The sequence below is a fragment of the Fukomys damarensis genome, unplaced genomic scaffold (genome assembly GCF_012274545.1).
Source record: "Fukomys damarensis isolate Sample0158 unplaced genomic scaffold, DMR_v1.0_HiC HiC_scaffold_19, whole genome shotgun sequence".
NCBI classification, from domain to species: domain Eukaryota; kingdom Metazoa; phylum Chordata; class Mammalia; order Rodentia; family Bathyergidae; genus Fukomys; species Fukomys damarensis.
This window is the reverse complement of record NW_022900931.1, coordinates 62,982,351-62,998,562: the sequence shown is the minus strand read 5'-3', so window position 1 is coordinate 62,998,562 and position 16,212 is coordinate 62,982,351. Positions and strand designations below refer to the sequence as shown.

The 16,212-nt window shown below is 53.0% G+C and overlaps 1 protein-coding gene across 1 annotated transcript; it reads left to right on the top strand.

Moving 5' to 3' along the window:
- The first annotated feature begins 9,685 nt into the window (after nt 1-9,685).
- Ccdc8 (coiled-coil domain containing 8) lies at nt 9,686-11,833 on the top strand. The gene has a single exon (XM_010640855.1). The coding sequence runs from the start codon at nt 10,309-10,311 to the stop codon at nt 11,473-11,475; it is 1,167 nt and encodes a 388-aa protein (XP_010639157.1). The 5' UTR covers nt 9,686-10,308; the 3' UTR covers nt 11,476-11,833.
- The last annotated feature ends 4,379 nt before the right edge of the window (nt 11,834-16,212 follow it).

Below are 16,212 nucleotides of genomic sequence, written 5' to 3'. Positions count from 1 at the left end.
AGCCAGGGCTGGTCTTGAACTCACAGTGATCCTCCTGCCTTAGCCTCCCAAGTGCTGGGATTACAGGAGTGCACCACCATGCCTGCCTCTCAGAAGGACATTCTTGAAGGTTCTTCTGGTGCAAACTTGTCTGGGTTGAGATGCCCTATTTTGCGTGCATTAAGCAAAAGCCATGGCTGACCGGGAGGCCACTTGCTTGCCCACAGTGGAGGAAACTGTCTCATGTGTGTGTCTCCAAAAAGCTGCCACTGTGCTCCACACGGGTTTTCCTCAGAGAAGCGTCAGAGGCGCCGTGGAGGAGGGGGCTCTACCCTGACTGGCACCGCGGTAAAAGACGGCTCGGCTCTCCCCTGACAAAATCCGGCTGTGTGTGTGCGCGGCCCTCTGTCCTGCAGGGGCATCGGACCTGTGAATTTGCACACTTCCAACTGGTCAGGAATCTGGAAAGGTCTCAGCTGGTTTTCTTTGCAAAAATATAATCTATACCCATATACAGACTCCCAGCTTGTTACCTACTAACAACACCTACTCACAATGGGACATAGTAGGATGTGTGACTTCCCACGCAACCCCCTTGCTGATTTCCGGAAAGGCTCTCTTCTTTTCCCTAATCAGAGCTAATGTGTAAGCTCTCTCCACACCTCCACCCCAGCAGCCAGGCTGCAGGCGAGAGACCCATCCTCAGGCAGAGACACCTGTTAGATCCTTTGCTTCCAGCAGGTGTTGCAAAACCAAATTTTAGATTTTTAGAGTGCTCACTTGGTTGACTTCACCTAAACCCTTGAAGACGCCGGGTTCTGCTCATTTCCCGAGCTGGTTCGCTTGATGGCTGGGACAAAGATTCTCCTCCCGTCTCTGGACAGGTATTTGAACTTTTTACAAATCTGTGGTCAAGAAATGTGTGTATGTTGATCTTTTCTCCCCTTGTAGATTCCTGGCCCCAGACATACGTACACATAGGACATTCCACTACTGCCCCTCCTCATTGTGCCATGGCTTGAATAAATGGCACAAGTTTGTGGCGTGCTGTTCTTCCACCCAGGCATATGGTTGCAAAAGGTACAATGTGATGTTTCTTGTCATCTCTCTGCATCTTAAAACAATGTCTGTGCTTACTGTGGGTGTCAGGTGTTTCCCGGAGAGCACCGATATGTGTGACACACGATGCAAGTGGTTGATCAGTGTCACCCGTGAAACCAGAATCTCTTACCACCTCCTCTTGGAGGTTTCCTGGATTGAAGAGTTTCGTGGGATGGCACTGCAAGCTGTCAGGTAAAACTGTCATCACCTGAAGTCACCTACCTGAGTCAAGGTATCACGAGCAGAGCAAATCCCAAGAGAAAAATTCACAAGGAAATTGGCTGAGCTGGGTACCCCAAGGTGCAGCTGGCCTTTGTGAACCCCTGATTTCAAAAGTGAGTTTAGTTTAAACTCTTCATCTTTCTTCATGGTTGATGATCTAAGGTGCAGAAATAAACTGACAAAATAAATAGCTGCTAATGAAACTGTAGTCTGCTGTTTACTGTTCTGGGAGGGGAGTCCATGTAAGGTTCAGTTTGAAAAAAGTGATCTGGCTGCTTTAATAAAAGTTTTGACAAGCATTTCTATGAGTTGCCAGAAGTTTTCTAGGGCTACCTAACTTTTCAGAGAAGGGTTAATAATTTAAAAAATAAAAGAAGTGTTATCAGATCACCGTGGCCAAAAGGACACAAACGTGCAGCTTTCTTTTATCCACTGACTTCCAGGGATCTCAGACCATTTTCCAGTGACTGAAGGGAAAGGTGGAACCACTGATCTGGAGTAAAAGCTGTACCTCAGTGTCATGGCACAATCCTGGAATCCCAGCACTCTGAGAGGCTGAGGCAGGAGGATTGAAAGTTAGCGCCTTGTTAGTGCATTTTAGCGACTTAGTGAAATCTGTCTCAAAATAGAAAATAAAAAGGGCTGTGGATGTAGCCCAGTGTGAAGATTCTGGGTTCAAACTCCAGTACAAAAAAAAAAAAAGGATCCTGAGTTCCAGGCACTATGCAAACGAAGCCTTAGGAACCTAATTAATTTACAGCCAATTCAGAAAAGTGTGAAAGTTATATTAAATTTACATGTCCTTGGGAATCTTCACCTGAGCATGAAGCCTGAAGACAACCACCAAAGCATGATATTTTTATACTTTTTAGCCAAATATCAGTCTGGTTTGTTTTTTGTTTTGTAGCGCCATGCACTGAACTGTCTAGGGCACCTAGAAGCGAGGAAATTCTGAGAAGATTCTGTTGGCACCTTATTCCAAGTGGGTCACAGTCATCTCCAGGAAAGGAGGACTTGTGTCCTGGCTTTAGGCAAAGAACAGGGAGTCCTGCTTTAATCTTCTTTGTTCCTTTTTTTTTGGTACCGAGGATCGAACTCAGGTCTTTGCACTTGCAAGGCAGGTGGTAGAACCACTGAGCTAAATCCCCAGCCCTGCTTTAACTTTCTTTGGCTCTCTAAAGCCTCAGTATTTAAGGGAGAATTTCGTTTTCTCTGTCCTCAAGCGCCAGACTCACAGGTTCACAATGCCTTATACAAACCCCTCCCACCAGCTGTGGTTCAGAATTCAGAGCATCGAATATTATTATTATTATTATTATTATTATTATCATTATTATTATTATTATTTGCATTGCTGGGGATCCAACCCAGGGCCCCACCCCTGCTGCATCCTTAGCTCAGAAGTGTGGAATTGTAGAAAATGACATGCTAACTATACCTTATATTTTAGAATTCACTATCCAGGGGCCCTGGGCAGCACCAAATTACATTAATGTTTCTATGGAGAAATATTGTATGTTGACACTAAATAGGATAAAATATGACTATGAATATTCTCATATTTGCCTAGGTCTTCCCTCTAGATTTTTTGTTGTTTTTATTGAGGTCTTGCTATGTAACCCAGGCTGGTATCAAACTCCTTGGCTCAAGTGATGCTCCTGCCTCAGCCTCCTGAATAGTCACCATGTCGGGCTTGCAAATGCCTCTTGGTCCTGAGCTTTCAGTTTCCAAAACCTTTTGGATCTCAGAAGGGCAGATAAGGGATGGTGAAACAGGGGACCAGCTGGGTCGAGCCATTCAGCCTCCCTGTGCCTTGGGTATCTTACCTGTAAAACCTATTTCACTGGTTTAGGAGTGCCAGTAAATGCACTCAGATGTGTGAACGAGTTAGCACAGTGGTCGGGAGGGAGGAAGCTGGTAAGTGCTGGCTTCTAGGGTCTTGGGTCTGATGAGAATCGTTTGTTTGTTTGTTTTCTATTGATAAACAAGACAGAAGTCTGCTTTTCCCTCCCTTTTCCAGCACCTGCCGAACAGGTGCCCTGCTGCCTCCAGAGCTGGGGCTGTTGTTCTGGAGCCTGGGACACCAAAGGTGAACGTACCAGGTAAGGCCTCTCCGGAGACAGGCACCGGCTGGGGATGCAGCTGACTGGCAGAGTGCTTGCCTGGCCTTGTGCGAGGGCCTGGGTCCCCTCCTCAGGACCACAACACAGGCTGTGGACCCTTCACCGCGGCTTTCTTCCTGAGAACGAAAAGCGGGGACTGAACCAGATTGCCACCAACAGGTGAGTGTTCAGGCAGCAGAATAGGACCTGGGACAGAGGGAGCGGCCTGGGCCACGAGCCAGGGGCAGTACTCACACCAGGTGAAAGAGGCCAGGCCAAAGAGGAGCCTGGCACGTGACTCCTTCTACCTCAGACTAGAAAACAACTTTATGGGAACACAAGTCAGACCTGTGGTTGCCCTCGGTTGGGAGTAGGCAGAAAGGGGTCCCTGTGTGATCCTCCCGCCTCAGCCTCTCAGAGTGTTGGGATTATAGGTGTGCACCCCCACACTCAGTTTAAACTGAATTTTTTAAAAATGAAAAAAAAAAAAAAGGTAGAGCAACCTGGAGGTGGGGCTTCATGAGTAAATTATTTAAGGTCTACGTCTCAGTTTCCTCATCTTTGGAATGAGTGGATAGTAACAGTCCTTACTCCTATAGGTGTCATAAAAACTCAAAAGGACAAAATATGAGCCTGGTCTGGTGGCACAGCCTATAATCCCAGCTATTTGGGAGGCTGAAGCAGGAGGACACACCTTTGAATTTAGACTGGGGAGGCTGAAGCAGGAGGACACACGTTTGAATTTAGACTGGGCAATTTAGGGAGACCTTGTCTCTAAATAAATAAACAGATACCAATAAATAAAGAGCTAAGGAAAGCCGGGTGTGGTGGCACACGCCTGTAATCCCAGCACTCGAGAGGCTGAGGCAGGAGGATCGCTGTGAGTTCAGGGGAGGCTGGAAGGAGTACACACGTTTGAATTTAGACTGGGCAATTTAGGGAGACCTTGTCTCTAAATAAATAAACAGATACCAATAAATAAAGAGCTAAGGAAAGCCGGGTGTGGTGGCACACGCCTGTAATCCCAGCGCACGAGAGGCTGAGGCAGGAGGATCGCTGTGAGTTCGAGACCAGCCTGGGCTACATAGTGAGCTCCAGATCAGTCTCAACTACATAGTGAGACCCTGTCTCAAATAAAAACCACAACAAAAAAGAGGTAAGGGTATAGATCCACTCTTCCTGGGCTCAGTGCCCAGTCCTGGGTGATGGCAGAGGGTCTGTGCAATGGTAAGAATGTTGGCTGCATAGGAAGTCATCTGTGACCCAGCCCAGTTGGGTCCTGATTTGGGATTTTTCAGCTTTCAAGCCAGGTGTGGTGGCTCAAACCTGTGACCCCACCCAGGGTCTCTGAAGAGGTAGAATTGCTGCCAGGCAGTGGGTCAGGCCAATTTTGACCCAATATTTTCCATGTGGGATGAGCTGAAGGGCTGCAGCTCTAAACACCAAGGCCTTTGTACCCCAGAGCTGGGGCTGTGCCCGCATGGTGAGGAGAGTGGGCAGGGTGCAGAGGGCGTGCGCAAACATCTCCCTGCTTCCTGTTACAAAGCGCTTTGTTTTGGGTACCGGGGATCGAACTCAGGACCTTTTGTGCCTTCCAGGCAGTGGCACCCTGAGCTAAATCCCAGACCCTCCCTGCTTCCTGCTGCCCCCAGCTGAGTCCCGGGCTCAGGATGCTGTACAGAAGCTCCTAGCTGTCCCAAACTGGATGGCTTCATTGAACGGAAATGTTTCCTCTCATACAGCCAAAGGCCAGATTTCCAAAATCAAGGTTTTGGCAGGGCTGAGCCCCTCAAGGGGAGGGTCCTTCCTGGCCTTCCTACCTTCTGGCGGCTCCAGCGCTGCGTGGCTCAAGGCCACCCCTCCTCGGTGACTGTGCATTCACGTGGCCCCTCCCATTCCGATTGGTGACTGCTCTGTGTTATCTCTCTTTGCATTCCTGGGTTTTCTTTCTTTCTTTCCTGGGAGATTGAACCCAGGCCCTCTTGCATGACAAGGCAAGTGCTCTACCATTGAGCTCCCTCCCCAGGCCTTTTAAATCTTATTTTGAGACAGTCTCACTAAGTTATCCATCCGGGCCTCCAATTTGAGATCCTCCTGCCTCAGCTTTCCGAGTACTTGGGATGACAAGTATGTGCCACTCTGCCTGGCCCTTTGCCTCCCTTTAAAAAAAAAATTATCCCATTCCCCCCTCAAACGCTCTCCTTTGCCTCCCTCTTACAAGGATGTTCAAGATGACAGTTATCATCTCAAAATGCTAAATTTATACCTGAAAATTCCCTTTTTTTTTCCAGACAGGGTCTCACTATGTAGTTGTGGCTGACCTGGAACTCACTATGTAGCCCAGGCTGGTCTCAAACTCACAGCAATCCTCCTGCCTCAGCCTCCCGAGGGCTGGGATTACAGGCGTGTGCCCCCACGCCCGGCTCTCTTTTTTTCTAATTATTGTTTTTACATAAAAGGGGTTAGGATTTGATGTTTGGGGATGGCTATTACTCACCATACTACAAGATCTCTGATTCCCCCACCCCACCCATTAAAGGGGCTTTCTACATTGCTTAACTTGAAGAAACCTTGATTTCCAGTGTGGTCTCTTCAGCTAAAGCCCCTGGGACCACCCTTACTGCTGCCCAGCCCCACCAACCCCTAGCCTTGTCACAATTACTTGGGCAGATTATTTGGGGGGAGGCAGATTTTTTTAAAGCAGCACCCCAACCTCACCCTAAGACATTCTGATCCAGCAGGTTGGACTCAGGAAGCTGTGATTTCTAAAGCTTTCCCCAGTGCTTCTAACACATACCCAGGAGCAAGAACCACGAATGTAGAGAGAGGAGCTGAATGAAGGAAGGAATGAATGATCAACTCAAACTGCTAGCTTTGCTTCTACACCACCAAAGAGCTTTCAGAGTTGATAGATTGGCTGACGGGGGAGGGACCCTGTGCAGTGGGCAGGGTGTTGCCGCAGGGCTGGTCCTTGCTGTATCTTTAGGAAACATACGCCTGGCCCTGACAGGTGGCCCACTGGTATCTGGCTCAGAAGTGTCACTGATTTGCATCGTGTCTACTCCAGACAGGGTACTCAGATTTCTGGGCATTTAAAACGAGGAGCAGGCTAGGCAGGATGTTGTAATCTCTGCACTCGGGAGGCTGAGGCAGGAGGATCACCACGAGTTCATAGTAAATTCAAGGCCAGCCTGAACTACATGGCGAGACCCTCTCTCAAATAACAATAACAATAACAACAGATTAGGAACCAATCTGGGAATTGTGTTAAGATTATACCGTAGGGCCAGGGATTTAGCTCAGCAGTTCGGTGGCCTGCCTTGCAAGCGCGAGGTCCTGAGTTCAATCCCTGGTACCAAAGAAAAGAAAAGATTATAACTGTAGGGGCCGCGGATTTAGCTCAGTGGTTCTGGCACCTGCCTCTCAAGGGCAAGGGCCCGAGTTCGAACCCCGGTACCAAAAAAAAAAAGAAAGAAAGAAAGAAAGAAAAAAGTTGATAACGGTCACTGAGGGGAGGTCTTACCACCAACCTTACTCCATGTCCCAAATGAAACAAATAAACATAAAATGGCAACAAAGGGTAACTAATAGAGGGATTTGAGCCATGTTTTGTTTTCTTTCTCCATTCTTTTCTGATTTTTCATTTCTTTTAAACAAATAAAAAGTCAGAGCTACAACACGGGTTTTTATTCCCTGTGGCAGCTGGAGAAGAGTCTTATCTGCCAGCTGTCCGGGCATTTAAGATGCCCACAGCAGAGCTGCTCAGGGCTTGGAGGTCTGAAACTTTGACTTCTGGGATGGTTCTGTCTGCCTTGAAAATGCACCCAAATTTTTTAAAAAAGCAAACAGAAGCCAAAAACCAAACAGTTATAGGCAAGCACAATGATGAACATTTGTAATCCCAGCCTTCTGGGAGGCTGAGGCAGGAGGATCACCAGTTTGGGTAATTCAGTGGTGTAAAGAGACAGACTGTCTCAAAATGAAAAATGAAAAAGGGCTGGTGATGTAGCGCAGCGAGAAGGCCCTGGGTCCAAACCCCAGTACCAGAACAAAAGAACACAAAATCCCCTACAAAACCCAAACTTCGCATGTGCGAAGTCGCCGCTTGGAAGACAACTCCGCAGACAGGATTCTCCAGCCAGCCTTCGTGAAACCTCCGCGTCTCAGGTGCGCGGTTCTCAGCGGCCTCTAGTAAGTGACGGCTAGGGGCTAAGGCCTGGGGAGCCGGACGGGGAGCTTCCGAGGTCCGACTCAATCCTCGGCGGCCTCGCTGGATCCCTGGTTGCCGTGGAGACCGCAGGCCACAAGGCGGAAGCCAGCCAGAGGGAGGGATCCGGTGGCCCAGCAGGGGCCGAGCAGGAGAGGAGGAAATTCCGGGCATCCCCAGGACCTGGCTCCGCCAGAGCAAAAGTTACTCGAGCGAGCTCACTGCGCCGAGACTCGCCCCACATTTTTGTCTTTTACAGCCTCTCTCCTCTCTCTCCCTCTCGCTTTTCCCACCTTCTCTAGAAACATCTCCCTGATTTCTTCCCAAATTAAATAAAAACACGAGTCGTGAGTCGAGTGAAATTACTCGTGTTCATTTTTACAGCGACTTCATGTAAGTGGCTTTTGTGTCCTTTAAAAAAGTACCCTTTTGTAGCTATGTGTCATTGTAAATTAGTCTCCTTTGCAATCCAATAGATGTAATTCTCTCCTTTGAAAGATTTTGTTCTGGAAAGGGTCCAGATGGAGAGTTAAGGACCCCTGCAAGTGGCTGGTGGCCACAGATGGGAGCTGAAGGAAGAAAGTGACATTTGAGCACGAGGCTGAGGACAGTGGAGGAGACTGATCAGAGAAGGGGGTTGCAGAACACTGCCTGGGAAGGGAAAGCATGTGCAAAGGCCCTGGGGTGGCAGCAAGCCTGGCCCATTGGAGCAGAGGGAAAAGGCTGGAGTGGGGAAAAGGCAGATTTTGCAGCAGTTACGGGCTATGCTGAGGGCTGCGCCTAAAACCTGGTTCAAACATCAGAGCTTCAGTTTAGGCAGGTGTGGCTTCAGACCAGCCTCAACCCCCATCCGAGGATAGGCTCCAGGAAAGGTAACTGCTATTCCTACCACCGGCGATGGTGGTGGTGTGGTCTGTTTTGTTGCTGAGCTAGCTGCCTCAGAATTACCCAGGACACAGCAGATCTTGACCCAGGATGTCTGTGGTGGAATGTAAGGACCTTGGTTTTTATTGAATTTATTAAACTTTGTGTGTGTGTGTGTGACAGTACTGGGGATTGAACCTATGGAGCACTGAGCTATATCCTCACCGCCTTTATAAAATTTTAATGTGACACAGGGTCTCACTAAGCTGTCCAGGCCAGACTCAAACTTTCAATCTTCCTGCCTCAGCCTCCTGAGCATCTGAGATTACAAATGACTTGTACAACCACACTGGGCTAATTAACATTTTTCACTGCTGAGTATCCAGGTAATTCAAATGAAAAGCACACGTCTCTCCTGCCTCGGCGTGTGGGGGGGTCCCCCCTTTCCCAGAAATAGCCACTGCTGCCGGCAGCTCTTGTACAAGGGACACCTATGTATGCACCCCTGGACTCTGTATGGAAAAGTCAGGCTGTTCTGGGTTCAAATCCAGACTCCTTTACGGTGAGGGTTTCATAGAAGGACTATAGAATGGTGCCCAGTCCATGGAAAGTGATCCACAAATTTTGCCTAGCGGAGCCTGAGGCACCTCGTTCTATTTATTTATTTATTTATTGCGGTACCAGGGATCAGACTCAGGACCTTGTTCTTGCAAGGCAGGCGACAGCACCCGTATCACTGAGCTAAACCCCGGGCCTCATTCTTTTCTTATAGCTGCTTGGTATTTCACTATAAGTATATCCCTACTGGTGAGCATTTAGGTTCATTCCTCCACTCTGAAGTATTCACTGTGTAGCAAGCGCCATGCTAGGGACCAGCCGGGCGAGACCCTGCTCCCCTCTCTCCCCCAACGCTTGGGTAGGGGGTTGGAAGTGTTGGTACCCACAGTGCAGTGAACTTACAATGTTACCAGTTGGTGTCATGGCCCTCCGTGGCCAGCTCCAACAGCACACGAAAACCTGGACCTTGGGAGGGCATTTGGGGGCGCACAGCCTTTGGGGAAGGTGCTGACGTGGGCCCCAGACTGGCCAGGGCGCGGCCTCAGCCCGGAGGAGGAGAGTGAGGCGGCCCCGCAGGGAGCGGCCGGCGCCCCTGTCAGTCTCGGCTGTAAGCTGAGAAGGGTAGGTGGGCCTCGCTCGGGAGGGGCGCGGAACTTCCTGCCCCGGCTCCGCAGCGCTCCGGGCGCGTCAAGGTCACCGCGGCGTGGGGCGGGGGGAGGCCTGCCGGGACGGGGGACCCTCCTGGGGGCTGGGCCGAGGCCTGCGGGCGCCCGGGCCTGCTGAACAGCCAGGCTGAGCTGTCTTTGTCCGCGAAGCCCTCGCCTGAGTTCCCAGCCACGTTCCTGGCCCAGGACGGGCAGAAAGAAGCTCCCGCAGCCCGGGCGCCCCACCTTGGAGCGGGGACACCACGTCGCACCTTGGAGCGGGCGCTGACCTCACCCGGCTCACGTAAGCACGTTGGGAAGGGATCGCCACCCATCCTGGGGGAAGCGAGACCCGGCCGGGACTGGACTTGTTGCAGGCCGCGAGCTTGGGCGGGACGAGCCCCCCCACCCCAGATTCACCCTGGAGATCTTAAAGACTCTGGAGAAAAGCCACGTGGGGGGCTGGTTCCCCTGGGGCTTCCTCCCGTCCCCCGACTGCCTGATCCTCTGGAGCGTCCCCGATGTCTGCAAAGACGTCGATCTGGACGTCCTCGTGGAAGCCCTGAAGCCCGTGGGGACCTTTAAGAAGATCGGCAAGGTGTTCCGAAAGGAGGAAGACTCCACGGTGGGCATGCTGCAGATCGGGGAGGACGTGGACTACCTGCTCATCCCCCGCGAAGTCAGGCTGGCCGGGGGCGTGTGGAGGGTCATCTCCAAGCCGGCCACCAAGGACGTGGAATTCCGGGAGCGGCTGATCCAGTTTTTGGAGGAAGAGGGCCGCACCCTGGAGGACGTGGCGCGCATCATCGAGAAGAGCACCCCGCACCGGCACGAGCCCCCCAGAAAGCCCAAGGAGCCCCAAGCCAGGAGGAGAGTCCAGCAGGCGGTCACTCCGGTGCCTCGCCTGGTCGTCGGCACCTACGACAGCAGCAACGCTAGCGACAGCGAGTTCAGTGATTTCGAGACCTCCAGAGTCCAGGGCTCGGAGGGCTCGGGCCGGGCCAGGAAGGCGCGCAGAATGCCCGTCAGTTACTTGGGCAGCAAGTTCCTGGGGAGCAACCTGGACAGGGAGGACGATGACGAGGACCTGGTCCAGGCCTTCCTCCAGCACCAGGAGAAGCAGCCCAGAGCGCCGCCTGCCGGCCGCGGCGTCCACCTACCGGTGCCGGGGTTTGAGGACAGCCCCGGGCCCCAGCTGTCCAAAGGGGACAGGCGCCAAGAGTATGCCAGCCGGGCACCCTGGGGGAAGCTGAAGCAGAGGTTGACGGGGAGTTGGGCTCTGAGATCAGGCCCCGAGAAGGTCGGGGCTCACCAGGCCTCCGTGTCCACGGAGAGAGATGGGGCGTCCCTCAGCCAGGGGTCTGACTCAGCCAGTGGAGGAGATGGGGGTGCGCCCCAGTGCTCCCCTAGGCGATGGAGACCCAAGATCACCTGGGCTTCCTTCAGGCGCCGCAGGAAAGATGAGACAGCATCCTTGGCTCGGGGGGCAGAGGCCGTTGCTGAGCAGAGAGAAGGGGCTAGAGAGCAGGCTCTCCAGGAAGCCGGGTCTTCAGCTGGCCAGGGCAACACAGGGACAGCCCCAAGAGCCAGGCCCCAGAAACAGGTCAAGACAGTGAGGTTCCAGACCCCTGGACGCTTTCTGTGGTTTCGGAAATGCAGGAGAGCCCTCTGGCACACTCCCCGGCTGCCAGCCCTGCCCAAGAGAGTCCCCAGGGCAGGGGAGGGCAGGAGCCTCAGAGTGCTGAGGGCAGAGGCCGGGGCAGAAGCTGGCCAGGGAGAGCGAGAAGACCAGCTGTGAACGGGGCCCTGCGGCCTCCCCAGGGAGGCAGACAGCAGGGCGGGCAGTACCTCCCATCTTCCTAGGGACCCTCTCTCCTACTTATTTTTTCTCTTGTGCATTGATTTCTTTTTTTCAATTCTGACTCCTTTTTAGCATCCCAAAGAATGTCAAGAAAGGAACGGAGATGCTGGGGTTCTGTCACCGCTCGTGCTTTTAATTTTCTTAGACACAGCCCTCAGTGTTCAGCTTGGAAAGGGAGGGTACAGGCCGGGAGGGAGGGCTCTGTCTCGAATCCCTTTGCCTGCACGCTTAGTATCAATGGCCTCCTTGAACCTGAGAGGAGGACTCAAGCCAACACGTGAATAAAAACGTTTGCCAGCTGATTTCTGGGCCTCAGACTGGGCAACTTACAGCACAGTGGGGTGATATGGCCCTTGCTGGCTGTTCTCCCACCCTTGACGAGGGTGTTGTCACGTTGCTTCCCATCCCTGTGCCCTTGGTTGTTGTGAGTTTGGTAGTACAGGGCCTATGGTTTGCACACTTCCCCGAGACCTTGGTAATGAGCTACAAAAAGTCATCTGGGAAACACATTCAAAGCACGGATTCTGGGATCCTTATTGCTGAGTGAAGGCTTTGCCTGAGCTGGCCGTGGGACCCTCAAAGCTGTTTTGATCAAGCCCATAATCAAATAGCGGCTTGGCCACTGGATGAACTGAAAAGTTGCTCTGATAGGAACAGACCAGAAGGGGCTCTGGAGTCCTGCACCAAAATGGTCCTTATCATCGGGAGTGAGGGGTTGTGAAGGCCTTGTGGGCCTGGGAGGGGACTGAGAAACATTTCTATTGTCTCATGGCCCCATGACCCCCAGCAATAAGACAGCAACCAGCTCAAATCAGTCCTGCTGGTGGCAATCCTGTGTACAGGCGAGGTTGAAAAATTATACCCAGTGCCACCCCTTTTTTGAAGGGTGGGGGATCCAACCAAGGGCCCCACGAATGCCAGGCAAGTGCTCAGCTCTGAGCCATACAGCTCTGCCCCTTTCTTCCAAAAGGAAGCAGTCGCTCCTGGTGACTCATGGGGCCACCTGGTCTTCCCAGCCCCTGTGCTCTTGGCGGTGGACGTGGCCATTTTATTCCCAACTCACAGCCTGGCCACAGAGGCTGGGGCACGGCCCCCACCTGGAGGGGAGCTTGGCAGGTGGGAGGAGTCAGGTTGTGGCCGGTGGGACTGCGCCTTGCTGCGGCGGCCACAGACAACAGTGGGCTCACGACCGCAGGGACTGGGGAGCTGGACATAAAAGCAGCGAGCAGAGCGATGGCGACACCGTAGAGCCCGAGTGGGTTTCTGCACGACCTCCCTGCAAGGTCTGGAGCTCAAGGGGTCTTGAGCCCCAGAGGGGTGCTCCGGAGGGAAAGGGGTGTGGTCCACACAACAGAGACAAGACAGGTTTGACCTGAGGCGTGCGCTGCACAGGCCTCGGCTGCCATCTGCCATCGGCCACACCTCCCTTGCTGCCGTGCTACTGTGCATGTCACACTTGCAGACACGGCACAGATGGCGGCCCCACACTCACCCAGACGCAGGTCCACGGGCCGATCGAAACGCACTGTGGGTTTCCATTTGAAAAGCTTACCACAGCAAAAGATGCTGCTATGAATGCCCCTGACAAGTCTCCCCTCGGCCTGGGGTTTTAGCACGGCACCCTCCTGGCAGGCGAAAGGTCCTGAGCCCGCCCCCCACCTTCGGACACACTTCTCTCAGTCAGGACCACTTCCCGAAGCCGCTCTGGAAGTCCTCTTTTGTGAGCGTCTTTACAAGCTGAGGTCGAGTGAGTGCTGCAGCGGGGCGCCGTCCACAGATCGAATTCCTGCTCTTCCCCAAAGTCCAGATGACCGTGCAAGGCAGTGACTGGAATCGGTTCAGGCCGCGAAGGGCCACAGAGCCACTGAAGGCCTGCGTAATGCTTGCATAGCACTCACACCTGGCCTTAGACCCTCGGGTCTGCACCCGGCACCCCCTCGCCTTCCCTGAACTCACAAACGGCCACACTCACACCCGGGCACCGGACGCGGGCACACGCAACTGTCACCGAGAACTCAAAACAGTGCGGGCAGAAAACCTTCGCTCCTTCCCAGGCTGTACTTTTACAGCCTTTCTGAGCAGCCCCGAGACTTGGGCAGATCTGTCCCCCTCTGAGTCTCACTGTCCCTCCCCCGGCAGGGGACACAAACTTCTTCTCCGCATGCGGCCTGGCGGTCCGAGGCCGGGTGGAACTCGGGTTCAGGGCGCAGAGAAGCGGCCCGGGTCACCGCGCGGCGAGCAGAGCAGTTTGAAGCAGCGAGACTCGAGCGCCTCCTGGTGGGCACCACAGCGCGCGCAGGATTTGCCGATCCTCGAGTCCTCTTTGGGGTGGGCGGCAGGTCTAGAAACAGGCCGCACCCCTGGGGGTCACGGGAGGCCCCTTTGCCCAACTGAGGAGGGTCCCCCGTCCCCTCCCTGCCTCTCTGAGCCTCCGTTTCTTGGTCTGGGAAATGACAGCAACCCCCACCCCCCACCCCGTTCCCCCAAACGCACTCTCCTCTCCACACAAACACAGATGTGAAACCGAGGGAAACCTTAAATAAACCCTCTAGCTTTACCTTTTAGTTGGTTTAAAAAAACCTTTTTAGCAGGGAGCGGTGTCATGGGATGGGGCAGGGAGCCTAGTTCCAGCGAGGCTGGAGGCTGAGGCAGGAAAGTAACTTGCACTTAGGAAGTTCGAGGCCAGCCCGGGAAGCACAATAAGACCCCGTCCAAAAAAAAAATCTAGAGGTCACCCAGTTGAGCAGTGTATTATTCATCTCCCCAGCCTGACACCAGATGACGCCTTGGACGTGTGGGTGAGGATGAGGACGGTGGCCTCATAGGTCTATCCCAAGTGGGGAAGGACACTGACCCCTCACGTGGGCCCTGGCAAGTGTGAAATGTGACTTCTTTGGCCAGGCGTGGTGTTTCACGCGTCATCCCAGCACTCAGGAAGCCTGAAGCAGGAGGATCGCTGCGAGTTCGAGGCCAGCCTGGGTTACACAGTAAAATCCTGTCTCAAAAGCTGCCTCCGCGAAAGAAATGTGACTTCTTTGAGGCCAAATGTAGGACTGGGCTAATGTTGTCCCCTCCCCATACTGAGGATTCAACCTAGAGCTTTTGCACTGAGCTACATCCCCATCCCTTTGTTTTCTGTTTTTTTCTCTCATTGAGTTTATTGGCACATTTTAGATATACAGTACAGTTACATTCATCGTTGGTATCTTGTACCTTTACATGACAGGTCTTGGTTCTCATTTTTTTTCCTTGTCCCTGCCCTCCCTTTGCTTTGTTTTTGTTCTTGTTAAATTGCCCAGGCTGGTCTCGGATTTGCGATCCTCCTGCCTCAGCTTCCCAGAGTGCTGCGATGACAAGTGACCCCCACCGTGCTGGGTTTAATGCTACTTTTTTCTGACCTACCCCACAGCGAGCCTGGAAGATAAAGTACAGGTGCGCAGACCACAGGTGCCTTCCCTTCAGCGGCCTTCCCCAGGTGTCCCCAAGCCTCATCCCCGGGGAGGCGGCTCTCATCTCAGCTGATTAGGAGTAAACCCTTTCTCCTTAGCAAGGTCCTCTTTCAGTGATTGCATCCTGGGTGTGTGTGCGTGTGCGTGTGTGTGAAAAACGGGCCAGGTTTAGGGCCAAACATCTGCATCCCACTCTATTCAGCCCCAGATGCGAGCGGAACACAGACTCAGGCAGGCCTGGGGGCTGTGCACCGACACAGCCCGCCAGGCCCAGCTCCCCCGCGGCCCCGCCCCGCCGCCCTGCTTGACTTGCCCTCTGCAAGCGGCAGAACTCAAAGCATGCCCCTCTCTTCCCTGCTCAACCTCCACCGCACTCTTCAGCGATTCTCCACGGCCTTCAAAGCCCTGCCAGGCTGCACATCGCGCCCCAGCCCCAGCCCCCTCTGCTCTTTTTAAGGCTGCGCTGCGTTCTAAACGCCATTCCGTTGAAACAGCGACCCCTAGAGGCAGATGGCCTATTTGGGCGCTGCACTGAGACTGACATGGGAGGGGCCGGTGTTTATTCGTTAACAAAATCCTAAGGTCACGGTTCCCAGGCTACATTTAAAAAAAATTTTTTTTGGATAGGATCTGAATAAGTCGCTAAATTGTCCAGGCTGGGCTTGAACTTGGGATCCTCCTGCCTCAGCCTCCTGCGTAGCTGAGATCACAGGTGTGCACCTGCATACCTGGCTGGAAAGGATTACAATTCTAATAGGGAGTCAGGGGAGCCCTCCCCAGCAATGCGATGTTTGAAGAAAGGCTGCAGGAAGGAAGCAGCCATGTAAGCATCCCGGGGAGGAACAACCCCAGTGCAAAGGCCCAGAGGCAGGGATATGCTCGGTGTTCCATAGAGGAGTCGGGAGTGAAGCCACTTGGGACACGGAGAGGGTGGTGGGAAATGAGGCGGACACGTAAGGTGGGACAGAGTGTGTGGACCAGAGCTGGTCAAGACGGCTCAGAGACATAGATGCTTAGTTTTAATTACACTGAATTTGACATTGTCCCACGTGGGTAGTGGCTACTTTCTTGAACAGATCTAGCCCGTTATAAGGTCTTTGGCTTTGACTCTAGTAACACACAAAGCCATTAGAGAGTTTGGAGAGGGTTTATAAGTCACTCAGAGGCAAAGCTTGGCCCGGGTTCAAGCGCGTAGAAGCAAGACTGTCTCTGGGTGGGGAGGTAT